The following is a 27,296-nucleotide window of genomic DNA, read 5'->3' on the forward strand; positions in this document are numbered from 1 at the left end:
ATGCAAAGGATAATTAACAAATAGAATACCCAAGAATCCTAATTCTCAGCTCTCTGCCCCCACTTGACAACACTTCTTGCGCAGAGAAAAGAACAGACTCCAGGTCTCTTGAGTCTCAGAATGCCACTGTTCGTTAGCAACCACTTGTTTAACCCCCTGACCAAGTGTAAGGCCTTGTCTACACTACAGAGTTGCAGCGCTGGTGAGGGGGTTACAGCGCTGCAACTTAGGATGTGTACACACTTGCACAGCACGGGCAGCGCTGCAACTCCCTGGTTGCAGTGCTGGCTGTACACCGGGTCGAGCCTCGGGTGTAGAGGATCCAGCGCTGGATCAGCAAGTGTAGACACCCACCAGCGTTTTTATTGACCTCCGTGGCATAAGCAGGTATCCCAGCATACTCATAGACTCATAGACTCTAGGACTGGAAGGGACCTCGAGAGGTCATCGAGTCCAGTCCCCTGCCCTCATGGCAGGACCAAATACTGTCTAGACCATCCCTGATAGACATTTATCTAACCTACTCTTAAATATCTCCAGCGATGGAGATTCCACAACTTCCCTAGGCAATCTATTCCAGTGTTTAACTACCCTGACAGTTAGGAACTTTTTCCTAATGTCCAACCTAAATCTCCCTTGCTGCAGTTTAAGCCCATTGTTTCTTGTTCTATCATTAGAGGCTAACGTGAACAAGTTTTCTCCCTCCTCCTGATGACACCCTTTTAGATACCTGAAAACTGCTATCAGGTCCCCTCTCAGTCTTCTCTTTTCCAAACTAAACAAACCCAATTCCTTCAGCCTTCCTTCATAGGTCATGTTCTCAAGACCTTTAATCATTCTTGTTGCTCTTCTCTGGACCCTCTCCAATTTCTCCACATCTTTCTTGAAATGCGGTGCCCAGAACTGGACACAATACTCCAGTTGAGGCCTAACCAGCGCAGAGTAAAGCGGAAGAATGACTTCTCGTGTCTTGCTTACAACACACCTGTTCATGCATCCCAGAATCACGTTTGCTTTTTTTGCAACAGTATCACACTGTTGACTCATATTAAGCTTGTGGTCCACTATGACCCCTAGATCTCTTTCTGCCATACTCCTTCCTAGACAGTCTCTTCCCATTCTGTATGTGTGAAACTGATTGTTCCTTCCTAAGTGGAGCACTTTGCATTTATCTTTATTGAACTTCATCCTGTTTACCTCAGACCATTTCTCCAACTTGTCCAGATCATTCTGAATTTTGACCCTGTCCTCCAAAGCAGTTGCAATCCCTCCCAGTTTGGTATCATCCGCAAACTTAATAAGCGTACTTTCTATGCCAACATCTAAATCGTTGATGAAGATATTGAACAGAACCGGCCCCAAAACAGACCCCTGCGGAACCCCACTTGTTATACCTTTCCAGCAGGATTGGGAGCCATTAACAACTACTCTGAGTACGGTTATCCAGCCAGTTATGCACCCACCTTATAGTAGCCCCATCTAAGTTGTACTTTCCTAGCTTATCTATAAGAATATCATGCGAGACCGTATCAAATGCCTTACTAAAGTCTAGGTATATCACATCCACCGCTTCTCCCTTATCCACAAGGCTCGTTATCCTATCAAAGAATGCTATCAGATTGGTTTGACACGATTTGTTCTTTACAAATCCATGCTGGCTATTCCCTATTACCTTACCACCTTCCAAGTGTTTGCAGATGATGCCTTTGATTACCTGCTCCCTTATCTTCCCTGGCACAGAAGTTAAACTAACAGGTCTGTAATTTCCTGGGTTGTTTTTATTTCCCTTTTTATAGATGGGCACTATATTTGCCCCCTTCCAGTCTTCTGGAATCTCCCCCGTCTCCCATGATTTCCCAAAGATAATAGCTAGAGGCTCAGATACCTCTTCTATTAACTCCTTGAGTATTCTAGGATGCATTTCATCAGGCCCTGGTGACTTGCAGGCATCTAACTTTTCTAAGTGATTTTTTACTTGCTCTTTCGTTATTTTCTCTTCTAAACCTACCCTCTTCTCGTAAGCATTCACTATACTAGACATTCCTTCAGACTTCTCAGTGAAGACCGAAACAAAGAAGTCATTAAGCATCTCTGCCATTTCCAAGTCTCCCGTTACTGTTCCCCCCTCCTCATTGAGCAGTGGGCCTACCCTGTCCTTAGTCTTCCTCTTGCTTCTAATGTATTGATAAAAAGTCTTCTTGTTTCCCTTTATTCCCATAGCTAGTTTGAGCTCATTTTGTGCCTTTGCTTGTCTAATCTTGCCTCTGCATTCCTGGGTTATTTGCCTATATTCATCCTTCGTGATCTGACCTAGTTTCCATTTTTTATATGACGCCTTTTTATTTTGTAGGTCCCGCAAGATCTCAAGGGTAAGCCAAGGTGGTCTTTTGCCACATTTTCTATCTTTCCTAACCATCGGAATAACTTGCTTTTGGGCCCTTAATAGCGTCCCTTTGAAAAACTGCCAACTTTCCTCAGTTGTTTTTCCCCTCAGTCTTAATTCCCATGGGACCTTGCCTATCAGCTCTCTGAGCTTACCAAAATCCGCCTTCCTGAAATCCATGGTCTCTATTCTGCTGTACTCCCTTCTACCTTTCCTTAGAATTGCAAATTCTATGAGTTCATGATCACTTTCACCCAAGCTTCCTTCTACTTTCAAATTCTCAACAAGTTCCTCCCTATTAGTTAAGATCAAGTCTAGAACAGCTTCCCCCCTAGTAGCTTTTTCAACTTTCTGAAATAAAAAGTTGTCTGCAATGCAGTCCAGGAACTTATTGGATAGTCTGTGCCCCGCGGTGTTATTTTCCCAACATATATCTGGGTAGTTGAAGTCCCCCATCACCACCAAATCTTGGGCTTTGGATGATTTTGTTAGTTGTTTGAAAAAAGCCTCATCCACCTCTTCCGCCTGATTAGGTGGCCTGTAGTAGACTCCCAGCACGACATCACCTGTGTTTTTTACCCCTTTTAGCCTAACCCAGAGACTCTCCACCCTTCCGTCTCCTATGTCCATCTCCACCTCAGACCAAGTGTGTACATTTTTAATATATAAGGCAACACCTCCTCCCTTTTTCCCCTGTCTATCCTTCCTGAGCAAACTATACCCATCCACACCAACATTCCAGTCGTGTGTATTATCCCACCAAGTTTCAGTAATGCCAATAATGTCATAGTTGCATTTATTTATTAGCACTTCCAGTTCTTCCTGCTTATTACCCATACTTCTTGCATTTGTATAAAGGCATCTAAGATACTGGTTTGATCTCGCCTCCCAGCTTTGCCCTGACCCTCCTTCCTCTCTGCCATTATAGCCCGTGCTCCCTCCTGTTTCCAACCCATCTCCCAGGTCTTGTTCCCCACTTACCTGTGGGCTTTGCTCACCTGTCCCCGTCGAACCTAGTTTAAAGCCCTCCTTACTAGGTTAGCCAGTCTGTGTGCAAATAAGGCCTTTCCCCGCTTCGAAAGGTGAACACCATCTGTTCCTAGCAGTCCTTCCTCAAATAGCATCCCGTGGTCGAGGAAGCCAAAGCCCTCCTGGCGACACCATCTTCGCAGCCAGGCATTCACCTCCACGATGCATCTGTTTCTGCCCGGACCCCTACCTTCAACAGGAAGAATCGAAGAGAACACCACCTGCGCTCCAAACTCCTTAACCCGTACTCCCAGAGCCCTGTAGTCACTCTTGATCTGCTCAGCATCACACCTCGCAGTATCATTTGTGCCTACATGGATGAGTAGCATGGGATAGTAGTCAGAAGGCCGGATAATCCTCGACAAAGCCTCTGTAACATCTCGGATACGGGCCCCTGGCAGACAGCATACCTCCCGGGATGAACGGTCAGGGCGACAGATGGGTGTCTCCGTCCCCCTCAGCAGAGAGTCTCCAACCACCACTACCCTACGTTTCTTAGCAGTGGTGGCAGCAGTCCTCCCAGCCTTAGGGGTATGAGGCTTCACCCCCTTAACTACTGGGGGTGATTTCTTCTCTCCTGTATCAAGAAGAGCATAATGGTTATCTTTTACCACAACAGGAGGGTTCGCAGCAGCGGTGGAGCACTGCCTGCTGCTAGAAGTAACCAGCTGGCTGTGTCCGCCCTGAGCCTCCTCCTCCACTGGAGTGTGAAGCATCTCCTCCACTGGAGTGTCAGTAGTCCTGTCAACAGGGACAGCACCATCAGCTGTCTCCACATGGATACTGTCCAGGAATTGCTCATGGACATGGATGTTCCTCAGCCTGGCCACCTCCTCCTGTAGCTCTCCCACCTGCTGCCTGAGAGATTCCACCAGCAGGCACCTTTCACATTGGATGCCACCCCCAGCCTGGATATCAGTAAGTGGAAATTGCAAATTACAGTCTTTGCAAGCCCACACCAGAATCTGGGTAAAAGCATCCATGCTTTGGTGCTCTGTCTGGCTACAGGCGCAGGTGGAGGAGACAGAAGTAGTGCTAGCACAGGTGTTGCGGGTCCTCCTCACCATTGTAAGCCTCCCTCTGTCAAACTCTCTCAAAGTCCTCTCTGCTGTAAACAGAAAGGTTTTCAATGTGGTCAGGTTATGGGTTCAGGGGACCAATGGGTCACAGATGAGACCGACAAGGGACACCCCCTCCCTTCCTACTCCCCTTCCAAACTCCCTTGCAAAACTCCCTGTTAGCAGCTCCTGTTCGCTAAGCTCCCTGGTCACTTGTGCGCAGCTTTATAAAGCCCTGGCCTGAGTGAATGCCCCGCCCACTGGTTAAGGTTCAGCCAATTACCAGAGGCTTCTAGCTTTCAAACCTTCCTAGTAGCTCCACCTCCAACTGCCAGCTACAGCACACGGTCCTTCAAACAAACAAACCAAACAGACTGACAAACACAAGCTCAGCACACAGCAAGTAACCCCCAAACACACACACAAACCCAAACACTGCAGACAGTCACTTACCCCACAGATGCTGTAGGTGCTTCTCCTTCACCTGGAGAACTCCCTTGCAAAACTCCCTGTTAGCAGCTCCTGTTCGCTAAGCTCCCTGGTCGCTTGTGCGCAGCTTTATAAAGCCCTGGCCTGAGTGAATGCCCCGCCCACTGGTTAAGGTTCAGCCAATTACCAGAGGCTTCTAGCTTTCAAACCTTCCTAGTAGCTCCACCTCCAACTGCCAGCTACAGCACACGGTCCTTCAAACAAACAAACCAAACAGACTGACAAACACAAGCTCAGCACACAGCAAGTAACCCCCAAACACACACACAAACCCAAACACTGCAGACAGTCACTTACCCCACAGATGCTGTAGGTGCTTCTCCTTCACCTGGAGAACTCCCTTGCAAAACTCCCTGTTAGCAGCTCCTGTTCGCTAAGCTCCCTGGTCGCTTGTGCGCAGCTTTATAAAGCCCTGGCCTGAGTGAATGCCCCGCCCACTGGTTAAGGTTCAGCCAATTACCAGAGGCTTCTAGCTTTCAAACCTTCCTAGTAGCTCCACCTCCAACTGCCAGCTACAGCACACGGTCCTTCAAACAAACAAACCAAACAGACTGACAAACACAAGCTCAGCACACAGCAAGTAACCCCCAAACACACACACAAACCCAAACACTGCAGACAGTCACTTACCCCACAGATGCTGTAGGTGCTTCTCCTTCACCTGGAGAACTCCCTTGCAAAACTCCCTGTTAGCAGCTCCTGTTCGCTAACCTTAGAAGCCTCTCTGATAATCATGCAAACTCCACTGCCCTGGGCTCACCTGACCCCTCCTTTAAATGCCCCGGGAATTTAAAAAATCCCCTTCCTGTTTGCTCAGCCAGGTGTGGAGTGCAATTAATCAATCAATCACTCAGCGACCATGCCTCCACGCACCAAACGAGCCCCAGCATGGACCAATGCAGAGCTGCAGGACCTCATAAGTGTTTGGGGAGAGGAGGCTGTGCAAGCACAGCTGCGCTCCAGAAAGAGAAATTATGATACCTATGGGCAGATATCGCAGTCCTTGAGGAGAAGGGGCCATGAACGGGACGCGTTGCATTGCAGGGTCAAAATTAAAGAGCTGAGGAGTGCTTACTGCAAAGCTTGTGAGGGAAATCGCCGCTCAGGAGCTGCCACCATGACCTGCCGTTTTTACCAGGAGCTGGATGCCATACTTGGGTGTGACCCCACTGCCAATCCTAGGAGCACGATGGAGAGTTCAGAGCAGGGAGAAGTGGGGGAGATTGTAGAGGACGGCGACAGTGAAGCTACTGGTGTGGAGGGAGACACCCCGGAGTCCCGGTACACATGCAGCCAGGAGCTCTTCTCAAGCCAGGAGGAGGCTAGCCAGTCGCAGCAGCAGGAAGTTGATGGTGAGGAAGAAACTGAGGATCGTGCTCGGGGTAAGTAGATTTTTATGTTTTGGGAGAGGAGGGTTTTGGGTATGGCTGCCTGCATGCATGCCTAAACGTGGAATAGCCCATTGATTTGCTCTATCACGGATCTGTAATCTGCCTCGGTAATCTCTTGAAAAGTTGCAGCAAGAGCGTTTGCAATTTGCTTTCTCAAGTTGATTGGGAGAGCCACCGTGGTCCCTGTCCCGGTCAGGCTAACTCGTCCGATCCACTGTGCAGCAAGGGGTGGGGGGACCATGGCTGCACACAGGCAAGCTGCATAGGGGCTAGGGCGGTATCCACATTCCTGTAGAAGACCCTCCCTCTCTTCCAGGTAACACGCAGCAGTGATATGTCTGGCAGTAGGAAACCCTGTTGAGAATTTAGGGATACTTGAGTGCAGGGCGCCAGGTTAGCGTTTCCCCAGCCCATTGCGCTCTGTTGTTAACCCCCCCCAGCACGTAGCCAGCCACGCGGTGTGCTCCAGTGTTCCCCACCTCCCAGCACGTAGGCATCCATGCGGTGTGCTCCGGTGTTATGCACCCCCCTCCAAGCAGGCATCCAGCACTGCAGTGTGCTCTGGTGTTATGCAACCCCCTCCAAGCAGGCATCCAGCACCGTGGTGTGCTCCGGTGTTCCCCACCCCCCCTCCAAGCAGGCATCCAGCACCGCGGTGCACTCCGGTGTTCACCACCCCCCCTCCCAACAAGTAGGCATCCACGCGGTGTGCTCCGGTGTTATGCACCCCCCTCCAAGCAGGCATCCAGCACTGCGGTGTGCTCTGGTGTTATGCACCCCCCTCCAAGCAGGCATCCAGCACCACGGTGTGCTCCGGTGTTCCCCACCCCCCCTCTAAGCACGCATCCAGCACCGCGGTGCGCTCCGGTGTTCACCACCCCCCCTCCCAGCACGTAGGCATCCACGCGGTGTGCTCCGGTGTTATGCACCCCCCTTCAAGCAGGCATCCAGCACCGCGGTGTGCACCGGTGTTATGCACCCCCCTACAAGCAAGCATCCAGCACCGTGGTGCTTCTCTCCCCCCCCCCCACCAGCAGGACGGCGTGAACGGGGACCAAAGCCCAACCCCCTCCCCCCAAGCAGCTCACCACCTTCCTGTTCACTACTGTCCCCTCTTCAGGACACCAGCTACCTCCTGTACCCATTGCAGATAAACCCCAGTGACCCATTGGTCAATTCTCACTCCCAAGGGGAAATCGGGGGAAAACCACTCACCCCATTGCTCGCCATGACTTTTAGCTTCCCTGCCCTCTCTGTGTTAGGTGAGGTATGTGAAAAGGATGCTACCAAAAGTCTAAAAAGTCCTTCACTGTGTGATAATAAACAATGTAGCCTCTGTGTATTACATGGTTCTATCTCTCTTTTTTCTAGTGACCTTGACTACTGCAGCCGGATCACCGGCCTCACGTAGGTTGCAGAACTTGAGAAGGAATCCCAGAAAATCAAAAGAGGAATTGATCAAATCTGTTATGAGTCACTACAACAGAGAAAGTAGGAAGACACAGGAATGGAGAGAGAAAATGTATGAATGGAGACAGAGTGTACATGAATGGAGGCAAACAGAAAGCAGGAGAAAGGAATTGTCTGCCAAAAAAACCACAAAGCAGATGATAAGCCTCCTGGCTCGCCAAACTGAGTCTTTCGAGTCTCTCGTAGCCATGCAGACAAATATGTACCATTGTAACCCACAGCCCTCCCAAAGCCCTCTTCCTTGTTCCCCAGTATTTCCACAAAACAACTTTCTCCAGCAGCCAGTTCCTTATTATCCCCAGCTGCCCCCAACACCTGTATGATCACCTACCAGCCCTGATAACTATAATTCTTACCCTGTTCACTCCACCCCCATTATCCTGCAGCATAGTAATCCTGAAGTGCAGCAGACATTGAATAGTGATCAAAATAGGACATATTCAAACCTGTGAATGTACAGTCCACCGCCCCAACCCCCTTGCCTTTTATGTACTGTATGTTGAATAAAGGATTTTTTTTCTTTTTCACTACATTATATTATTGCTGGAAGTGGTAAATATTGTACACCAAGGTAAAGCAAAGCACATCAAATGCATCAAACATTACTGTTGGCTCTCAGCATCAAATTGCTCCCTTAAAGCATCCCTAATCCTTGAAGCCCTTTCCTGGGCCTCCCTATTAGCCCTGCTCTCTGGCTGAGCAAACTCATCCTCTAGGCGTTGAACCTCGGAGGTCCATTCCTCACTGAATCTTTCACCCTTCCCTTCACAAATATTATGGAGGGTACAGCACGCGGATATAACAGCGGAGATGCTGCTTTCCCCAAAATCTAGCTTCCCATAAAGACAGCGCCAGCGGGCTTTCAAACAGCCAAAAGCACACTCCACAGTCATTCTGCACTGGCTCAGCCTGTAGTTGAACCGGTCCTTGCTTCTGTCAAGCTTCCCTGTATATGGTTTCATGAGCCAGGGCATTAAGGGGTAAGCGGGGTCTCCAAGGATCACAGTGGGCATTTCGACGTCCCCTACTGTGAGCTTGCGGTCTGGGAAAAAAGTCCCGGCCCTCAGCCTCCTGAACAGGGAACTGTTCCTAAAGATGCGTGCATTGTGCACCTTTCCAGGCCATCCTGAGTAAATGTCAGTGAAACGCCCACGGTGATCCACAAGCGCTTGCAGAACCATGGAGAAATACCCTTTGCGATTAACATACTCTGATGCCAGGTGGGGTGGTGACAGAATAGGAATATGTGTCCCATCTATTGCCCCTCCACAGTTAGGGAAACCCATTTCTGCAAAGCCATCCACAATGTCCTGCACGTTCCCAAGAGTCATGGTTCTTCTTAGCAGAGTGCGATTAATGGCTGTGCAAACTTGCATCAGCACCATTCCAACGGTAGACTTTCCCACTCCAAACTGGTTCGCCACCGATCTGAAGCTGTCTGGAGTTGCCAGCTTCCAGATTGCAATAGCCACTCGCTTCTCCACTAGCAGGGCAGCTCTCAATCTCGTGTCCCTGCGCCGCAGGGTAGGGGCAAGCTCAGCACACAGTGCCATGAAAGTGGCTTTTCTCATCCGAAAGTTCTGCAGCCACTGTTCGTCGTCCCAGGATTGCAGGACGATGTGATCCCACCACTGACTGCTGGTTTCCCGAGCCCAAACGCGCCGTTCCACGGAGCTGAGCACGTCTGTTACTGCTACAAGCAATTTACTGTCTTCACTGTGAGGCGATTCAATATCATCGTCTGACTCCTCACTGTCACTGTCACTGTCACTCTCATTTTGCAGCTGAAGGAATAGCTCCACTGCCATGTGTGATGTGCTGGCAACATTCATCAGCAAGGTCGTCAGCAGCTCAGGCTCCATTTATAACAAAAACCGCAGAAATCACGCTGCAGAATCACAATGCCGCCGAACTGCTCGAAATGTGTAGCAAAGCACCACGGGGCCTTGGAACAGGAAGCGGAAAGACCCTCACACTTCCTTCCCCTTCCCACAAGCCACAGCGCCGAAATGGGACGAGGTGATCTGTGGGATAGCTGCCCAGAATGCACCACTCCCAACAGCGCTGCAAGTGCTGAAAATGTGGCCACACTGCAGCGCTGGTTGCTGTAAGTGTGGCCACTCTGCAGCACTGGCCCTACACAGCTGTACGAACACAGCTGTAACTACCAGCGCTGCAAAACTGTAAGTGTAGCCAGGGCCTAAGAGTGTTGCATCCCTCCCTGCAGGCTGGATAACAGCTTACTATTGTTACCTATTATTGCTTTAACCCAAGTGGTACAAGTTAGAGCTGTAGATTCTAGGGTCAAAAACTGCTGATGACTCATTAGGACAACTTTGATTTTGGCATATTTTAACTTTTTTTTGTCAGTTTACTCTTTGGTATGGAATAAGAAAAAAAATTCCATATGTCAAAATCAATGCTTCACCTTGCACATTGCATCAAAAGGTTAACACTTCTATTTAAACATAACTGGGCTCTGGGTCACAACAGAAATCAATATTAATAGAGGCTATGTGATTTTACCCATCACTGCCAGTGTTCTTTTTCAAACCTTTTATATTATTGATTCCCTATCTTTCCACCAAGCCCCTTCGTAAAAAGGAAGCACATCTACATCTTTTTTTGTGAAAAGCAACAGACTGCATGGTAACGTGTGTACACATAATCGGATACATACCCAGAACACTCAGCTATAGGGCTTGCTTGTGCCTACTGCAGAGGCAATATGGCCCTGCCCTGTGCCAGAGGAGATCTGGGAGGAATTTTGGCCTCAGAATTCCAACTTTTCAGCTGGCAGGAAACTCTCTCCCCTCCATCATGTGGGGTCAGCTCTTTGGTTGGTGCACAGTGAGAAACAGAACCATGACCCCACCTGTTTCTTGCCATGCTTGGGGTGGCTTGCACCCCTTACTGTACAAATAAGGATTGGTTCCTGTACTTTGGGGAGTGCACGAATTGCTAGCATAACCATACCCAGTTGCTCTGTAGAAGTCTCTCTGTGTGTGTTTGTTTGCACCCCTTTCTCCTTTCACACTGATAAAGCATCTGGGCACAGCCTGGCTTGTATTGTTTGCAAATGTCTAGCCATCTTCTACTGAGGTACAATACCCTCTTACATTTCAGTATGGAGTCTCTTAAAATAAATGTACTATTTAAAACTGATAGACTAATACAATTAATATAGTAGTATATAATTAGTTTATTAGTAGTAGTACTACTACCACAAAACTCCATTAAGTTGGCATTAGAGATAAAAGGTACTGAAAATTCAGGGTGCCACGTCCTGCTAATCTCACATAGGCTCTCTGTTGTGACTTTGGAGTGGTCCAGACAGTGGTATGCAACATTGCTGGAAGGGAAGGTGGAGAAAGCTCTGTATTAAATCTGTATAAAGGTTCCTGTCTAGCTGAATTACTGTAGTATTCCATGAGGGTGCAGCAGTGATGCAGAATGGAATAATGTAGAGAGAGCTGGGGATGAAAGAAAAGGGCAGAGGATAGAACAGGGGAGACAGGATACAAAAGGAAAAATGATAGGAGTATTGAGGCATGAACGGTAGGAGGTAAATGGGGGAAGACTATAGTAAAGGTAGAGACACTGGTCTGGATCCTCAGGTGCATGAGTAGGACTTTGCTCAGCACACTTGAGGAGAAGCACTGGTTTCCTCCTTTGATCCATGGGGCTGAACTGGCCTCTGGCCCAATTTAAAGCAACTAGAAGGCTGCATCTGTTTTTCAACATATTTCTAGGGCAAGCTCCAGCAAACTTGTCTTCATCTCCACTCACTCTCATTTACTTTTGGGATTCACAACCTGCAGAAAATTCAGCCACTTCCATCAGTATGTCTCCATTCAATTTCTCATTTTTCAGCTTAATCTGAATCACCTGGTAGGGAGCTGGCTGATCTTTTTTATTTGGGGGGGGGGGCGGAAATTGGCTGTAACTCTTCAGGTACCCTTTTTTATTGAAGTTTCCTCCTAGAAGGTCAATTTACACGCATCATTGATTCTAGACAGGGTTCTAAGCCTGACTACCAGTAGACAGAAAAAGCATAGTATTCTGAGGGTGTCACATTCTGGCTACCCTTTGGTGCTATTGGATCAATAACCATCTTTAGATTAAATATAATTGTGTGGGTGTAACATAACTGCTGGGATATATTGTCTATGAAGCCTTGCTTTATAGTGCCTGAATATACTCTTCTAGCCAGGTTTGAGATCTGGACTGGTAATGAGGAGATAGGGAAGATTTCTTCCTTCCCACACACAAGTTCCTGTTTTTATCAATTAAAGGTTCCATCATCAGTGGTTTTGGAAAATTCTTTAAGGAAATCTCTGTAGCTTCTTTCTCTAAAAAGTGGTTGTTATTCATATCTGACTTCAGGAGTAAACCCTATAAAATCTGTCTATGCAGTAGCATTGATCATTCCCAGGATATTAATACTTGTTCTAGAAGTTTTTCCTCAAGTTTGACTTTCAAGCAACTTGATCATTCTCTCAACTGAAGCAAAATTGTAATCAAAATTCTTGGCAGTAATATTTGTCTTGGCTTCCTGAGAATGCATTTTCTTTAAAAACAGAATGGAAAACCAACTGTGCATGGAAACTGCCTTCTGAGAATGCTGCTCTCAGCTCTATCAGTTCCCCTTTCACCAATCACTGCACATTATCTTAATAAAAAAATATTACATTTTTGTCTTTGAGGAAATGAGTTCTCATCTTCCACTTTTAGAGTGTTTTTGAAGTGTTTATTTTGAACAGCAGGTGTCTCCTCTTTGGTGCTTGTACTGATTCTGATGTCTGTTAGTACAATATCGAAAAGGTATTTAAGTTACATTTTTTGGGAGTATCACACTTAGACTAGGTAAGAACACAAGCCACTTGCACACCTGATATTTGCTACAGCAGGACACAAAAATCCAAGGCTGAATGTCTTGAGCCTTAGGCCCCATGTGTGGGGACATATGTGGAATGTCTTGGTGCTCTATTGCCTTTGGAAAGTTTCCTGCTATGAAATTTGATATGGGTCTTTGTGCTCAACTCCCCTTAAGGGAGGGGGTACTAAAAGACAGAAAGTCAGATCCTCAGAGTGGCTCACAATAGAGGCTCTGGCCCAGAGTAGCCTAGATTTTTCTCAGGAAACTACTGAACTGTATCAAATTCTAGTAATCAAAGCTAGAATCTGTCTAGAAGGGATTTGATAAAAACTTGAAAATCTCTCTGCTCCCAGGAGAGAAGTTTGAACTTATATGGTGGGAGAAACTCTGGACCAGACTTTTCAGATGACATACAAAGCTTAAAACCCAAATTACAAGCATCTCAAAACACAAACATTCAAAAGGCAGCCACTCCCCTCCTTAAACCCTCATCGTTTTCTTTTATGGTTTCCATAAGTGGCAGAAGCAGTTGCTGACAGTGACCCTTTCTTACTCTCCAAGCCTATATTTCCAAAAGCTAAAAAGCACTCTAGAGCTGGAGCCTGATAGACTGGTGTCTACATTTGTCGGGACAGAAATAGTGAGACAAACCAAATGGGAGGGAGGGAATGGTGGCACTCTTTTTCAGACTCCTCTCATAAACATAGTGCCTGGATGTTTCTGCTAAAACGATCAGTAGCGAAATAATTAATCAGGTTAATATTGAAAATGTGTCATACTGATGGTGATACTCCTTCCTACTTGGCCCATAAGCAAGCCAAGCAAGTGAGATTTCATTAATGTCAATATGAGTTGCAGGTGCTCAGAACTTCTGAAAATCTTAAGGTGCCTAAAAGGTGCTTTACTTTTATGCAACCAGATTTTAAAATGAAACCATTTTTTAAAATGAAAATGTAAGCCTTGTCTACACTGGGATTATGCATGTGACAGGTATAAACCATGTCTTCATTACTAGAGCAGCTAGCATGGTACAGCTACAATTGTGGCTGAAAATCCAGGGTAGCTAAAAAACTTATGGAGCCACCAGAACATTGCTAGTACACTGTACCACCATGTACATTATTGGCTTTATCCAGATGGTAGGCTATGGATAAACAAACTCTTTTTTTACAAGCATCTTTGCTACCTGTGACCTGGAGGTCCCCACTGAACAGTTTTTGAATTATGCTAGTGGTTACTGGTGGTCATAACCAGGTTTCTGTGTATGGGAAATGAAATCTGTGGCTGTCAAACCTGATTTTTATAATACAGTAAAAGAACCTCCTGCAGTGGATGTTTCAAGGGGAACTTTCTGGTTATAAACTAATATAATAAATCAAAATACTAATCTCAAGAGGTTTGCAGTGTTGCTGTCCTAAACAGCATCTTTCAGATAAAATGTTTTAATTTGCTAATTATTAGAAAATCAGTGTTAGACTAAAATTTTTGCTGGGTATTTGATATCACTACAATGGAAATATTCAGCCTCCCTACAAAGAAGATGATTATGATCAACATTTTTATGCTCCAGTATCTGGATATGTAATGTTAATAAATGCAGTTTGTATTTCAGGGCAGAAATACCTTTAAAAAAGTATTAAGGGAAAAATACTGTCTTGTGTAAAGATCATTGATTGCTGACTTCAGGCTTTGCTAGATGAATATGAAAAGCTAAGTGAAAAATTCAGAGGAGCACAATCTGCCTGGAAAAGATTTGGATTTCAATGGTGTGATTATCCAGATTGCAAAAGTGCTGCATGCAGTCACTTGTAAATTTATGTTGCAGATTTGTGATATGATGCATGTATGCAAGAGCCAGAATAAAAAAAAATTGTTTTACAGCCAAATCTGCAAACATTTGTGAGGGATCCAGGTATACTGCTGACCACCCAAGTTAATTGTCTTGAAAACATGTTTGTGTGTATGTGTATGTGTGAAGAAGGGTATACAGCATAATTACTTGAAAAGGACTCTGTGAGAGAGAGATACCAGGCAACTGCAGGAAAAGGCCTGTATATGTGTGATATTTATGCTTTTGTCTCTGAAGCAAGAGCTTGAAAGGGTGCCTGTGTGAGAGAGAGAACAAGGGAGAGACCACTTGCCATGCCTGTTTTATTATCACAGGTAATTTTATTTTACAGAGGATGTAGAAACCTTCAGAGCTGCATGGTGAGTGCACCTTTATAACAGCCAGCACAGATAGACGCTGGTAACCATACACTCCAGCAGTAGCCCACCCCACTGGCCATGTCCTCCGGCTGGAAACAGCCCGATCCGCCTTTTTCTGACCTAGGGCTGTCTGCTCTTCCCGGGGCACAGTTTAAAGAAGAAAATCATCCCTATTAAAGAAAAAATAGCCACAAGCCCAAGCCCGACAGTCCCCACCGAGGCTACACTCCCCTTGATTGCACTGAGAGCTTTAGCCAAGTAGGACCCATAGAGTGTACGAGGGGCAAGACTGGCAACATCCAGGGGGCGAACTGCTCTTGGGCCAACTAGCGCGTCCCACCACTCTTCGCTCCAGCCTTCCTGCTCCAGGAGCAGCGACTGGCGCAGCTAGGCCAAGCCGGGGGCCGCTGCGAGCAGCCAGGGAAAGCAGCAGAGGTGTGGGCGGAGGAGCTCGTGGGGCGGGCGCTGCTTCTCCCCGCCTTCTCCTCCCGCTTGGGGGCCAGAAGCACAGCCCTCCGCCCCTCCCCCAGCTGGGCTGTGCGCGCCCGGGCAGCAGTCACGCCGCAGGTGCGGTGTGGAGCGGAGCCGCACGAGCCGACGCTGCTGCTGCTGCACCGGCCGGGAGGGAGCCGCGGGCGCCGGAGCTAGGCAGCCCCTTGCCGCGGCCAGAGCCCGAGCCGGGCCAGCGATCTCCGTAGGGGCGGCAGCGGCCGGGCGCGGAGCATGTCTGTGGTGACCGGGGGCAGCGAGCCGGGTGCCGCTGGGGGAGGCGGTGGGAGCCGGGTTTTCTTCCAGAGCCCCCGCGGCGGGGGAGGAGGAGGCGGCGGCGGCTCCTCCCGGGAGGACTCGGTCTCCCCGGCGGCGGCGGTGGTGCAGGTTCAGCAGCAGCAGCAGCAGCGGCGCCACCAGCAAGGCAAAGTGACGGTGAAGTACGATCGGAAGGAGCTGCGGAAAAGGCTGGTGCTGGAGGAGTGGATCGTGGAGCAGCTGGGGCAGCTGTACGGCTGCGAGGTACCGCACCTGCCCGGGGCGCGGCTGGGAAAGGAGCGGGACTACCCGCGTGCGGTGCCCGGGGAGAGCCCCTGGGGTGGGGGCGATCGCCCGCTGCGCCCCCCTGGCCTCGGGAGACACGCACACGCAGAGGTGTGTGAACAGAGCGGGGCTCTCCCCTTGGCTCCCCCTCTCTGGGTGTGCGTGTGCGTGTGTGTGATCTCCCTATGCTGCCTGTGCCTCTCCCCGAACTCTCTCTACCTGGAGACACATTGGGGGGTTGGTGTTTAAACTTTTCCCTTTTGAGCGTGTCTATGATTTGATTAATTGGAAACGCTGAAGTGTTGGGTTTTTTTTAAACCCACCTCTAAATGACATTCCCAGCTCTAGTGTCCCCTGCCCCCTCTCATCCCCCTCATTTCTTATGTTCGTAAAGCAAGATGCAAGCTCCTCTGTTAAGCCGTTTAATGAATTCCGTCGCAAGGATGTCTTTCAGCGGGAATAGTCACTGCAGAGGCGCAAAGGGCTTTTTTGCAACTGACTGGTTGTAGGATGCCTGAGTGTTAAAAACACGTTTAGTGGCCATGTGTAGAGCAAAGGGGCTGAAGTCTGGTTTGCACTGATCCTGAGCAGCTCTGATTTGTGTGAAGGCGATTGTTTCTTTTTTCTCTTTCCTTTCCCTGGCGGTCCCCCAGAAAGGAATGGAGGGAAAACAAGCCTTCTGTTCAAACACTATTGATAATCATATACATGGCATGCCATAAGCTGCTCTTGATCCTCCTGCCTCTTAACCTGTCTCTTGCTGCATAAAGGGGTTAGAAGTACAAATTGATTTAAGCAGTTTAAAAAGGATCTGATTGTGGGCTGGCTTCAGTTACTTAGGCTGTCTCCTGACTTACGTGTGTGCAGTGTTGCTGTAGACATTTTGGTTCCTAGGGTATTAAAGAGACAAGGTGGATGAGATAACATTTTTTTTTATTGGACCATCTTCTGTTGGTGAGAGAGACATGCTCAGACCAGGGATGGGCAAACTATGGCCCCTGGGCCACGTTTGGTTCGCCAGCTGTTTTAACCCGGCCCTCAAGCTCCTGCTGAGGAGTGGGGTCTGGGGTTTGCCCCTCTCCCATGCTCCAGGTAGGGATAAGGTTCAGGGACTGCTCTGCGCGTGTGCGCTATGGCTCCTGGAAGCAACGGTTTGTCATCCCCCCCACATTGGCTCCTATGTTTAGAGGCAGCCAGATGGCTCTATGTGCTGCCCTGTCCGCAGGCGCTGCCCCTGCAGCTCCCATTGGCCAGGAACTGCTTGAGGTAAGTGCTGCCTGGAGCCTGCACCCCTGACTCCCTTCTATGCTCCAACCCTCTGCCCTAGCCTTGATCCCCCTCCTGCCCTCTGAACCTCTCAATCCTAGCCTGGGGCATCCCTGCACCCCAAGCCCCTGCCCCAGCCCGGAGCCCCCTCCTACACCCTGAACTCCTCTTCTCCTCTTTTCTGTCCCCACCCCAGGTCCTGCACCCCCCAGAGCTCTCTCCCCAATTTTGTGAGCATTCATGACCTGCCATACAATTTCTATACCCAGATGTGGCCCTTGGGCCAAAAAGTTTGCCTGCCCCTGCTTTAGAGCTTTCATAGAGCTCTTGAAGAAAAGCTTGTCTTGGTTGATTCAATAAACAGTGATTCAACAAAAGATATTACCTCACCCACCTTGTCTTGTCTTGTCTTACATGTGAGTCTGAATGGAATACTGTCATCCTATGAAGTAACATTGTATAGAGCAGCAAGTTTGTTATGTTTACAGTTTACGTAGTATGCTGCTGAATGACTATAATATAACTGATGCTTAGCTGTACATTAAAACATGTTTTTAAAATTTAGGATTGCCTCCAAACCATTCCTTCCTTTAACCAAGTAATTGCAGGAGGGAAAGCTAGCAGAAATATAAGAAGTGCTTGTCAGGGAGAAGCTAAATTGAGTCACTTTGTGGGCAGTGTTCTTTAAAGAGGATATTTTCTCTTTAGGCTACAGTGTGAATGTTAAGTCTCTTGTATGTATGGGCCTATTAAATGAGAATCTGGGATATTATGTTTTGTATTCTGCAGCATTTTAGTAGAAAGAATAGCAATGGTTGGATATTGACTGCTGCCTTTAGCATTGTTCACTTTACTGGAGACTAATTGGTTGTAACTTGGGAACAAAAGGGAAGCATTCCAGAGGCTCATCATGTTAGTGAATAACATATTACACACATTCTTCAGAATAAATGGAGAAACAAGTGCTTGATTCCTACTGCATTAAACATAAATTAAGTGCTTATTTAATTACATTCTTTACCTTACATGTTTCCCCACTTCTCTGTGTTCACAGAAACGAAGTGAATGTATTAAATTGGGGAATCAGCCTTTGAGCTCTATAGAGGCTGTGGTAATATGGTAAAATATATTGTGTACACTGTAGGATACAATAGTCTTATCAGAACATTATAGCCGCAATTCTGAAGATTGCATTTATGTGCTGATGTTATGATCAGTTCTGGACAATATTTTAAAAATAAGTACTTGCTCCAGAGAACTTGCCACTTAATAAAACTAGTACATATTACAACATTTCTCTTTCAAATATGTGATTATAAAGTCACTAGGATGAAAGAGTTCAGCATTCTGAACTTGCATTATTACATGGAAGCAGTTGATAACAAAAGCTTGGGGAACAGCAAAACTATCCTGTGTTAGGAACAAAACACTTCTTTTTGCGAAGAGTAGGTGAACGTGGGGGAGGATTTCTACTGAAGACTATGCAGGATAACATATACTGTGAGTGATTCCTTAGTTAAAATGTCTTTTGCTAAAGCATAGGTAAAATAAAATAAAATAAAATGCTCCAAAAAACCCCACAAAAAGCAACCCCTGCATCCTCAGGACTATAGTTTAGCATTTACAAGGTCTCAAAGTTAGACACTTCTCAGCTGAAGTTCCAACGTTGCCTTTCCATGTCAGCTTCTGCCTCGGGATCACCTCTTCTTCAGCTTTTGTTCTGAGGTGAAATCCTGGTTCTATTGAAGCCAATATTAATTTTCCACTGACTTCAGTGGTGCCAGGATTTCATCCCAGGGTCAGGAGTGCCTGTCAACAAAGAAGGAAAAGTTTGACATGTCTTGAAGTGCTGATGTCTACATTAGATGTGAGGTTTGAATAACCAGGCCTTGGGCATCTTACACACATGCATCTTTAAAATCAGCATGTCTATATTTTAAAACTAGTTTTATTATACTGTCTGAGGTTGCTCCCCCATTAAGAAATGTGTGTAACAAGTTCAAAGGTCTTAACTAATCTGACACATGGACTTTCATCATCAACTGAGGGAAGAGGATAGGTGGGAACTTAGTAAAAACCAAACAAACATTGTAAATTTAACAATGCCTTCAGACAGGCTGCCTCCCCCCATCCCCAAATGATGAAAAAAACATTCACCTTTGGTCTGAAAGGAGCAGGGGATCTCTTTTAGAAAACATTAACAGTTAAATGGAAAGATAATTCAAAGATAAATGTATAACTATTTTGCTCTTGAAGTTTCTTGTTTTTTAGCAAACTCTCATGACTGGGTCATTTCAGATCTGTAGAATTTACCTACGTTTTTTAAGAAAATAGTGTAAAGCTTGGATTAGAAATACTAATTTAGGTTAATGTCTTGGTTTCCCCAGCTCTTGCTAGACATGTTACTTTATGGTTAAGGCCCTACCAAATTCAGTCCATTTTGGTCAATTTCACAGTCATAGGATTTTAAAAATTGTAAATTTCATGATTTCAGCTATTTAAATCTGAAATTTCATGGTGGTGTAATTGTAGGGATCCTGACCCAAAAAGGAGTTTTTTTTGGGGGGGGGGGTCGCTAGGTTATTGTAGGGGGGGTTGTGGTTCTTCGACCCTTACTTCAGTGTTGCTGCTGGTGGCGGTGCTGTCTTCAGGGCTGAGTAGCTGTAGTGTGGTGGCTGCTGGCCGGTAGCCCAGCTCTGAAGGCAGATCCGCTGCCAGCAGCAGCACAGAAGTAAGCATGGCATGGTATGGTATTGCCACCTTACTTCTGTGCTGCTGCTGGCAGAGCTGGACCCTCAGTCAGCAGGTGCTGCTCTCTGGCCACCCAGCTCTGAAGACAGCAGTGCAGAAATAGGGGTGACATGGCATGGTATTGCCATCCTTACTTCTGCGCTGCTGCTGGCAGGGCATTGCCTTCAGATATGGGCACCTAGCCAACAGCTGCAGCTCTCCAGCTGCCCAGTTCTGAAGGCAGTGCAGAAGTAAGGATGGCAATACCGCAACCCCCCTAAATAACCTTGTGACCCCCCTGCAACTCCCTTTTGCATCAGGATCCCCAATCTGAGAAATGCTGATCTCCTCTGTGAAATCTGTATATAGGTAAAAGCATAAAAAAGACCAGATTTCATGGTAGGTGGAGTGGGGGACCAGATTTCAGGCTCTGTGACATGTTTTTCATAGCTGTAAATTTGGTAGAGTCCTACTTATGGTACTGTGTAGTGTCATGGTATATCTACCCAACAACTAGACACCAATGGCTGGCCTGTGCCAGCCAACTCAGGCTTACAGCGGTTGAGCTGCAGGGCTGTTTCATTGCTGTGTAGACTTCTGGGTTCTAGGACCCTCCCACCTTGCAGAGTCCTAGAGCCCTGGCTCCAGCCTGAGCCTGGAAGTCTGCATAGCAATGAAACAGCCCTGCAAGCCCGAGTTGGCTGGCACAGGCCAGTTGCAGGTGTGTACTTGCTGTGTAGACATACCTTCAGAGTTGATGGCAGTAGTCAAAGGGCTGAACAATTTCTAGGCTGTCAAAATTCAAAATAGTATTCAATATCTATAGTCTGGTGGCAAGTGTGATGAATAATGTGAAATTCTTTGCTTAAACTATTTTTAGGTTTGGCTGTAGCTCCCATATTGAAACTTAATCACACTGTTAATAACTGAGTGAAAGCTGGTTGGGAGGAATTGGTCAGCTTAGCTTCTATGAAAGATCCAGCACAATTTCATAATATGGTGATGCTCAGATTTTGAAAGAATTTTAATCCTCCAGAATGTGTCACTAAGCTGTGGAATGGATAATTCTGAAATAGCAAGTCCATGGTAATGTTTCCTGTCTAATCTGTTGAGGGACTCAGCATTTGCAGTTTTCACTGATAGTGGAACTGAGTAATTACCATCCATTCTTGGGGAAAAGCAGAAGTAGGGAGATGAGGGGTACTTTGTAGCTTAGTGCAGAGGATGTGTGCAAAATAAATCTTGGACTCTAATATTGGGACTGGGTAAATTTGCTGTCCGCCCACTGATCTCCATTTAAATAGCTTCTTTCTAATGAATTACAGTAAGACTCATTGGTAAGTAAATACTTCCAAAACCAGAAGTGCCCCTTTATTTGAAACCTGAAATGTGGTCCTGTGTCTCGTCTTCAGTGCTTGAGAGAACACAGGGTATAGGAGTTGAGAACAGGATTTTAAAAAAGTTTGTGACTTTGAAAACCTTAATTTTTTATTTAAAAAAACTGAAACTGAAAGTTAAAGTGGATAATGAAAAGCTTTTCATTAGAACATCAATTTTTCTTCAGAGAAGTCTTTTATTTTTATAAAGACACTTGCCACAATTACAACATACAAAACTTGAATTGCCTTTAGGAAGACTAATCATATGTAAACAATCATTTTAGAGTTGTTATGTTGGGGATCAGGGGTGGCTTACATTGTGAAGGGCTGGCTATTTTGAAAGCAAACTTTGCAGGACCAAAGAACTTGGAGTAGGAGTGAGGTTGAAGCATTTCAAGTAAAGGTGCTTTGAAACAAGGTCCAATAGAATCCAAGGTGATCCAACCCAATCATGAATTTAGTTGTGCCAAGTTCTCAGGATGACTGGCCTTAAAAACACCAATATGAACTCAATTTAAACTCCTGTTCACATGACCTCTGGCACTTAAGTGAATTACTCTGGATCAGGACCACGGGGAGGGGGTGGGAAGTGGGGCAATTTGCCCCAGGCCTTGGGCGCTGCGGGGGCCCCACAAGCCGCTTCAGGTTTTTGGTGGCACTTCGGCAACAGGCCCTTCCCTCGCTCTGGGTCTTTGGTGGCGGGTCCTTCAGTGCTGCCGAAGCCTGGGAGCACCGCTTGGTGAGTATGAGTGCTGCAAGCGAGGGGTGTGTGGAATCCGTGGTTGGCGGCACTTAGGTTGCTCTACCACTGCCACTTCATTCTTCGGCGGCAATTCGGTGGTGGGTCCTTCCCTCCAAGAGGAACCCGCCGCTGAATTGCCACCAAAGACCTGACCCTGCCCCAGGCCCCCTGAATCCTCTGGGTGGCCCTGTTCTGGATCAAGGATTCTTATCATTTGTCATAATGAGTCTCTCTAAGCTTAAAAGAACCTCTCAAAACAATTGCGCCTCATTGCAAAGAATGAGAATATAAAAATGGCCATACTGTGTCAGACCAAAGGTCCATCTAGCCTAGTATCCTGTTTTCTGACAGTGGCCACTGCCAGGTGCCCCAGAGAGAATGAACAGAACAGGGAATCATTAAGTGGTCCATCCCCTGTTGCCCATTCCTAGCTTCTGGCAAACAGTAGCTGGGGACACTATCCCTGCCCATCCTGGCTAATAGCCATTGATGGACCGATCCTTCATGAACTTATCTAGTTCTTTTTTGAACCACTTATAGTCTTGGCTTTCACAACTTTTTCTGGCAAAGAGTTCCACTAGTTGACTGTGCATTGTGTGAAGAAATACTTCTTGTTTTAAACCTGCTGCCTATTAATTTCATTTGGTGACCCCCTAGTTCGTGTTATGAGAAGGAGTAAATAACACTTCCTTATTTACTTTCTCCACACCAGTCATGATTTTATAGATCTCAATGATATCCCCCCTTAGTTGTCTCTTTTCTAAGCTCAAAAGTCTGAGTCTTATTAATCGTTCCTCATATGGAAGCCGTTCCATACCCCTAATCATTTTTGTTGCCCTTTTCTGAACCTTTTCCAATTCCGATATATCTTTTTTGAGATGGGGCAACCACATCTACACGCAGTATTCAAGATGTGGGCGTACCAGGGATTTCTATAGGGGGCAGTATGACATTTTCTGTCATATTATCTATCCCTTTCTTAATGATGCCCAACATTCTGTTCACTTTTTAAACTGTTACTGCAGATTGGGTGGATGTTTTCAGAGAACTATCCACAATGATTCCAAGATCTCTTTCTTGAGTGATAACAGCTAATTTAGACTCCATCATTTTATATGGATAGTTGGGATTATGTTTTCCAATGTGCATTACTTTGCATTTATCAACATTGAATTTCATCTGCCATTTTGTTGCCTAGTCACACAGTTTTGAGAGATCCTTTTGTAGCTCTTTGCAGTCTGCCTGGGACTTAACTCTCTTGGGTAGTTTTGTATCATCTGCAAATTTTGCCACCTCACAGTTTACCCCTTTTTCCAGATCATTTATGAATATGTTGAACAGGACTGGTCCCAGTACAGACCCCTGGGGGACACCACTATTTACCTCTCTCCATTCTGAAAACTGACCATTTATTCCTACCCTTTGTTTCCCATCTTCTAACCAGTTACCAATCCATGAGAGGACCTTCCCTCTTATCCCATAACAGACTCTGGTTAGTCTTCTACTGAGCAAGACTACTGCATGACTTGTTATAAATTTGACTCTGTCCAGTGAATGAGAGAGTGACCTGGATTTTTTAATGGTTTTAAACTCGTAATTAATAAAAGTTCAATATTTACTGCAAAAAAGATATTTTGTACAAAATAATAGGGGCCTGTAAGTTGCATCATCTTCTGTAAGTTTATTTGCATTTTTTCTGTGGCAGATTCATGATACTTCCCCATTTTTGGCCATGACAAACAGCTAACCTTTATCATTCCGGCTTACATGTAAAGAGTATTTTTTCCAAGCCTTTAAATAAAGTTTAAATTTTAACAGGAAGAGCTTTTCTTTTGTTCCATTGCCAGGTGTCCCAGAGGGAATGAACAGAACAGGTAATCATCAAGTGATCCATCCCGTCACCGTTCCCAGCTTCTGGCAAACAAAGGCTAGGGGCATCATCCCTGCCCATTCTGGCTAATAGCCATTGATGGACCTATCCTCCATGAACTTATCTAGTTATATTTTTTGAACCCTGTTATAGTCCTATGCTTTGCAAGAGTATGAGTAATCCTCAAATATAATCCTATGCTTTGCGAGAGTAGAAGGGCTTTGATCAATGTAATTATAATAAGTGTATGAGTGTCAAAGATACTAATTTTAGTTCATAAAGCACCTTTCATGTTCTCTCATAGGTCTGTTGAAAAAGAGTACAAATCATAACAGCTAAAATAAAATTGCACAAACATTTTAGGAAATCATAATGCCAAACAACCTCTTTGTGCCAAGTAGCTGAGGGTGCACAGTTTTACAGGTGTCTCCTGGGTCAACTATATGCAGAATAGTGCACTAAAGGGGCATGTAAAGTCTCTATTGAGACCCAATAGCCCATTGGTGCTCACAATCATTGCAAAATGTATCTATGGAATATAGTTAAGAAGGTATTCATCTGCACTGGAAATTAGGTTCCTTTAAGTTAAAGTAGGCCACCTGGAGGTGACATACCTCAGACAGGTTCTGGTCAGGCAGGTGGTAGTAGACACTTACCTCTCTGACTAATTTTTGTGTGCTGTGTGTCTCACAATGTAAGTCTACCTGCATAGGGAGCCACCAGCTCATCAAGATTGTGAAACTGACAAGTTATCATGAAATCTGTAGGAAAGAACGCACAGCAGGATGGTGTCCAGTTCATGACTAAAGATCAAAAGGCTGTTTTGATACATCTGGGGTTGCAAAGAGAGAGAGAGCATCCATCACTGAAGAGACAAGCTGACAGTATGGCTTGTCTCATGAAAAAGGGATTACAGCCTTCCGGGCTAGAAAATGCTGGTGCACAATACTTACGTTAGACATAATATCTTATTAAACTTAGTCTCTGGAATGCATGTTATAAAATAAAACCAAAAGTAACAATTTGTTTCCAATATTTCTATTTGTTTTTGCCCGAATGGTAAAACTGTTTTAAACAAACTTTTACTTGTTTTTACTGTAAACATACTCAAGTTAAATGAAATGGTGCTCTGAGGTGGAACTGGCAAGTTGGGTGTACTGCCTCTTTGGGAGTAGTGAATCTGTGAATGCTCTGAGTGTCCAGTGAATTGAGGCGGCTGGACACCACAGGGGGATGCATGGAAGGCTCAGATGCTGGAGTGTGCCTATTGCTAATCTGCAGCTGTGTGGGGGTGACAGAGTCCGTGGGCAGGGAATCAAGAGTTTAGTGCTCAAGGTCATCAACACTTTGTGCTCCACATAGGTCAGGCATAGCTGAGCTAGTAGCTGGAGTGACCTTGGCCATGAGTACCATCGTTGTCCCTGGGGCTGGTGGAGCTGTCACCGGCTGAGACCAGCTGGTTAGGCTGTATGGGCACTGTGGGGAAGGCAGCATGAGGCCCTGGCTCCCCCTGAAACCTGACCCAACCAGCTACAGAGACCCTATACCTGCAGTGACACTTCCCTGGTGTGAGTGGCCAAGCTCCAGAACCAGGAAATAGGGAGGAAAGTGACGCCAAGGGCTTTTGCAGAACTTACTTTGGGATTGGAGTGATGCTCCAGCAGCACTACATCCCTGGCCAAAAGAGAGGAAACTGGCCCTCTGCCCTGGCACACTCTTTCTCCTCCTCAGGAAGAAGAGCACCCCATTGTTTGAATACCTCTACTCTAAATTATCCAAAACTACATACATATTTACTAATGAACCAGTAAAGTGAAAATGTAGTGCCTAAGTCATATTAGCCTTTAGTAGCACAAAATTTAGCAGCCCTCACTGGACTAATACTGTGTAAATTCATTCTGGTCAGTTTTTTTCAACTTCTGCAATGTCTTTTTTTAGTTTTTTAAAAAAACTTTCAATCTTTTTGTAGGAGTATCTTTCTCCACAAGTCTGGCACCTTTAAAACTCCTGACCAAATTCGTAGGTGATGAATAAGGTTTTGTAACTGATGCTGCCTTAAAACCACTTGAAAGTGAATAAAAGAATCAAAATTGGTGTAATTTATAGCATCTGGCTGGTGGCCGTGTAAGTTACACCAGTGTGGATTTCCATATGCATAGTTTGCCTTTGCTTTATATTCACCACCAGATTTAAAATTTTACACAGTCTCTGGGACAATTTCAGAGATCATCACATCAGTTCTATAAGTAACTTTCTGTGCTGTGGTACTTTCTCCCAATAGGTATATCTGTAATAAGTAGGGCCCTACCAAATTCACCGCCACGAAAAAGGTGTCTCGGACTGTCAAATCAGGTCTCTTGTGTGCTTTCACCCTATGCGTTACAGATTTCACAGGGGAGACCAGCATTTCTCACACTGGGGGTCCTGATCCAAAAGGGAGTTGCAGGGAGGTCACAAGGGGGTTGTGGTATTGCTACCCTTACTTCTGCACTGCCTTCAGAGCTGGGCAGCCAGACAATGGAGGCTGTTGGCCAGCTGCCCAGTTCTGAAGGCAGCGCCCTGCCAGCAGCAGCACAGAAGCAAGGGTGCAATACCATACCATGCCACCCTTACTTCTGTGCTGCTGCCTTCAGTGCTGGGCAGCTGGAGAGTGGTAGTTGTTGACTGAGGGCCCAGCTCTGCAGGCAGCAGGACAGAAGTAAGGGTGGCAATGCCTTACAATGCCACCCTTACTTCTGTGTCGCTATTGGCGGCAGATCTGCTGCAGAACTGGGCCCCAGTCAGCAGCCGCTGCTCTTCAGCTGCCTAGCTCTGAAGGCAGCACTGCCATCAGCAGGAGTGGAGAAGTAAGGGTAGCACTACCACAACCCCCACCCCTAAAATAACCTTGCGGACCCCTCCCCCCCAACTCCTTTCTGGGTCAGGATCCCTTCAATTACAACAGCATGACATTTCAAATTTAAATAATTGAAATAATGACATTTTAAAAATCCTGTGACCATGAAATTGACCAAAATGGACCATGAATTGGGTAGGACTCTAGTCATAAGGCATAGTGGTGGCTACCTGCTTATGTGGTGAACACACATGGCGGGAATAACAGCATGTAAAACCTACAGTGAACAATGAGGAAGAATCCAGTTTGTATTAGATTGTTGGTAGACCTGTGGTGTGTATGCATTTGTATACTAGAAAGCAAAAGGGCTTCTAGTATTATAAATAAATTCTTCTTTTGGGCCTTTATAAGAGTTGAGGACATTATCCAACCAATAAGGTTCAGGACAAGTTCACTATCAAAACATTCTTTGCTTTGTATAGAATTTGGATCATGGCAGGTAGAGGTGAGTAGATGGTGGTATCAGTACAGAAA

General features: G+C 46.1%; 1 protein-coding gene across 1 annotated transcript in view; it reads left to right on the plus strand.

Annotated features, from left to right (window-relative positions):
- Positions 1-15,597: 15,597 nt before the first annotated feature.
- PPP1R14C (protein phosphatase 1 regulatory inhibitor subunit 14C) overlaps positions 15,598-27,296 on the plus strand; it is a 63,440-nt gene continuing 51,741 nt past the window's right edge. The window contains exon 1 of the mRNA XM_030554261.1: positions 15,598-15,918. Within this exon, the coding sequence (XP_030410121.1) occupies positions 15,631-15,918 (288 nt within the window). The 5' untranslated portion in view covers positions 15,598-15,630. The remainder of the gene's footprint in view (positions 15,919-27,296) is intronic.

The sequence above is a fragment of the Gopherus evgoodei genome, chromosome 3, assembly GCF_007399415.2.
Source record: "Gopherus evgoodei ecotype Sinaloan lineage chromosome 3, rGopEvg1_v1.p, whole genome shotgun sequence".
NCBI lineage: Eukaryota > Metazoa > Chordata > Testudines > Testudinidae > Gopherus > Gopherus evgoodei.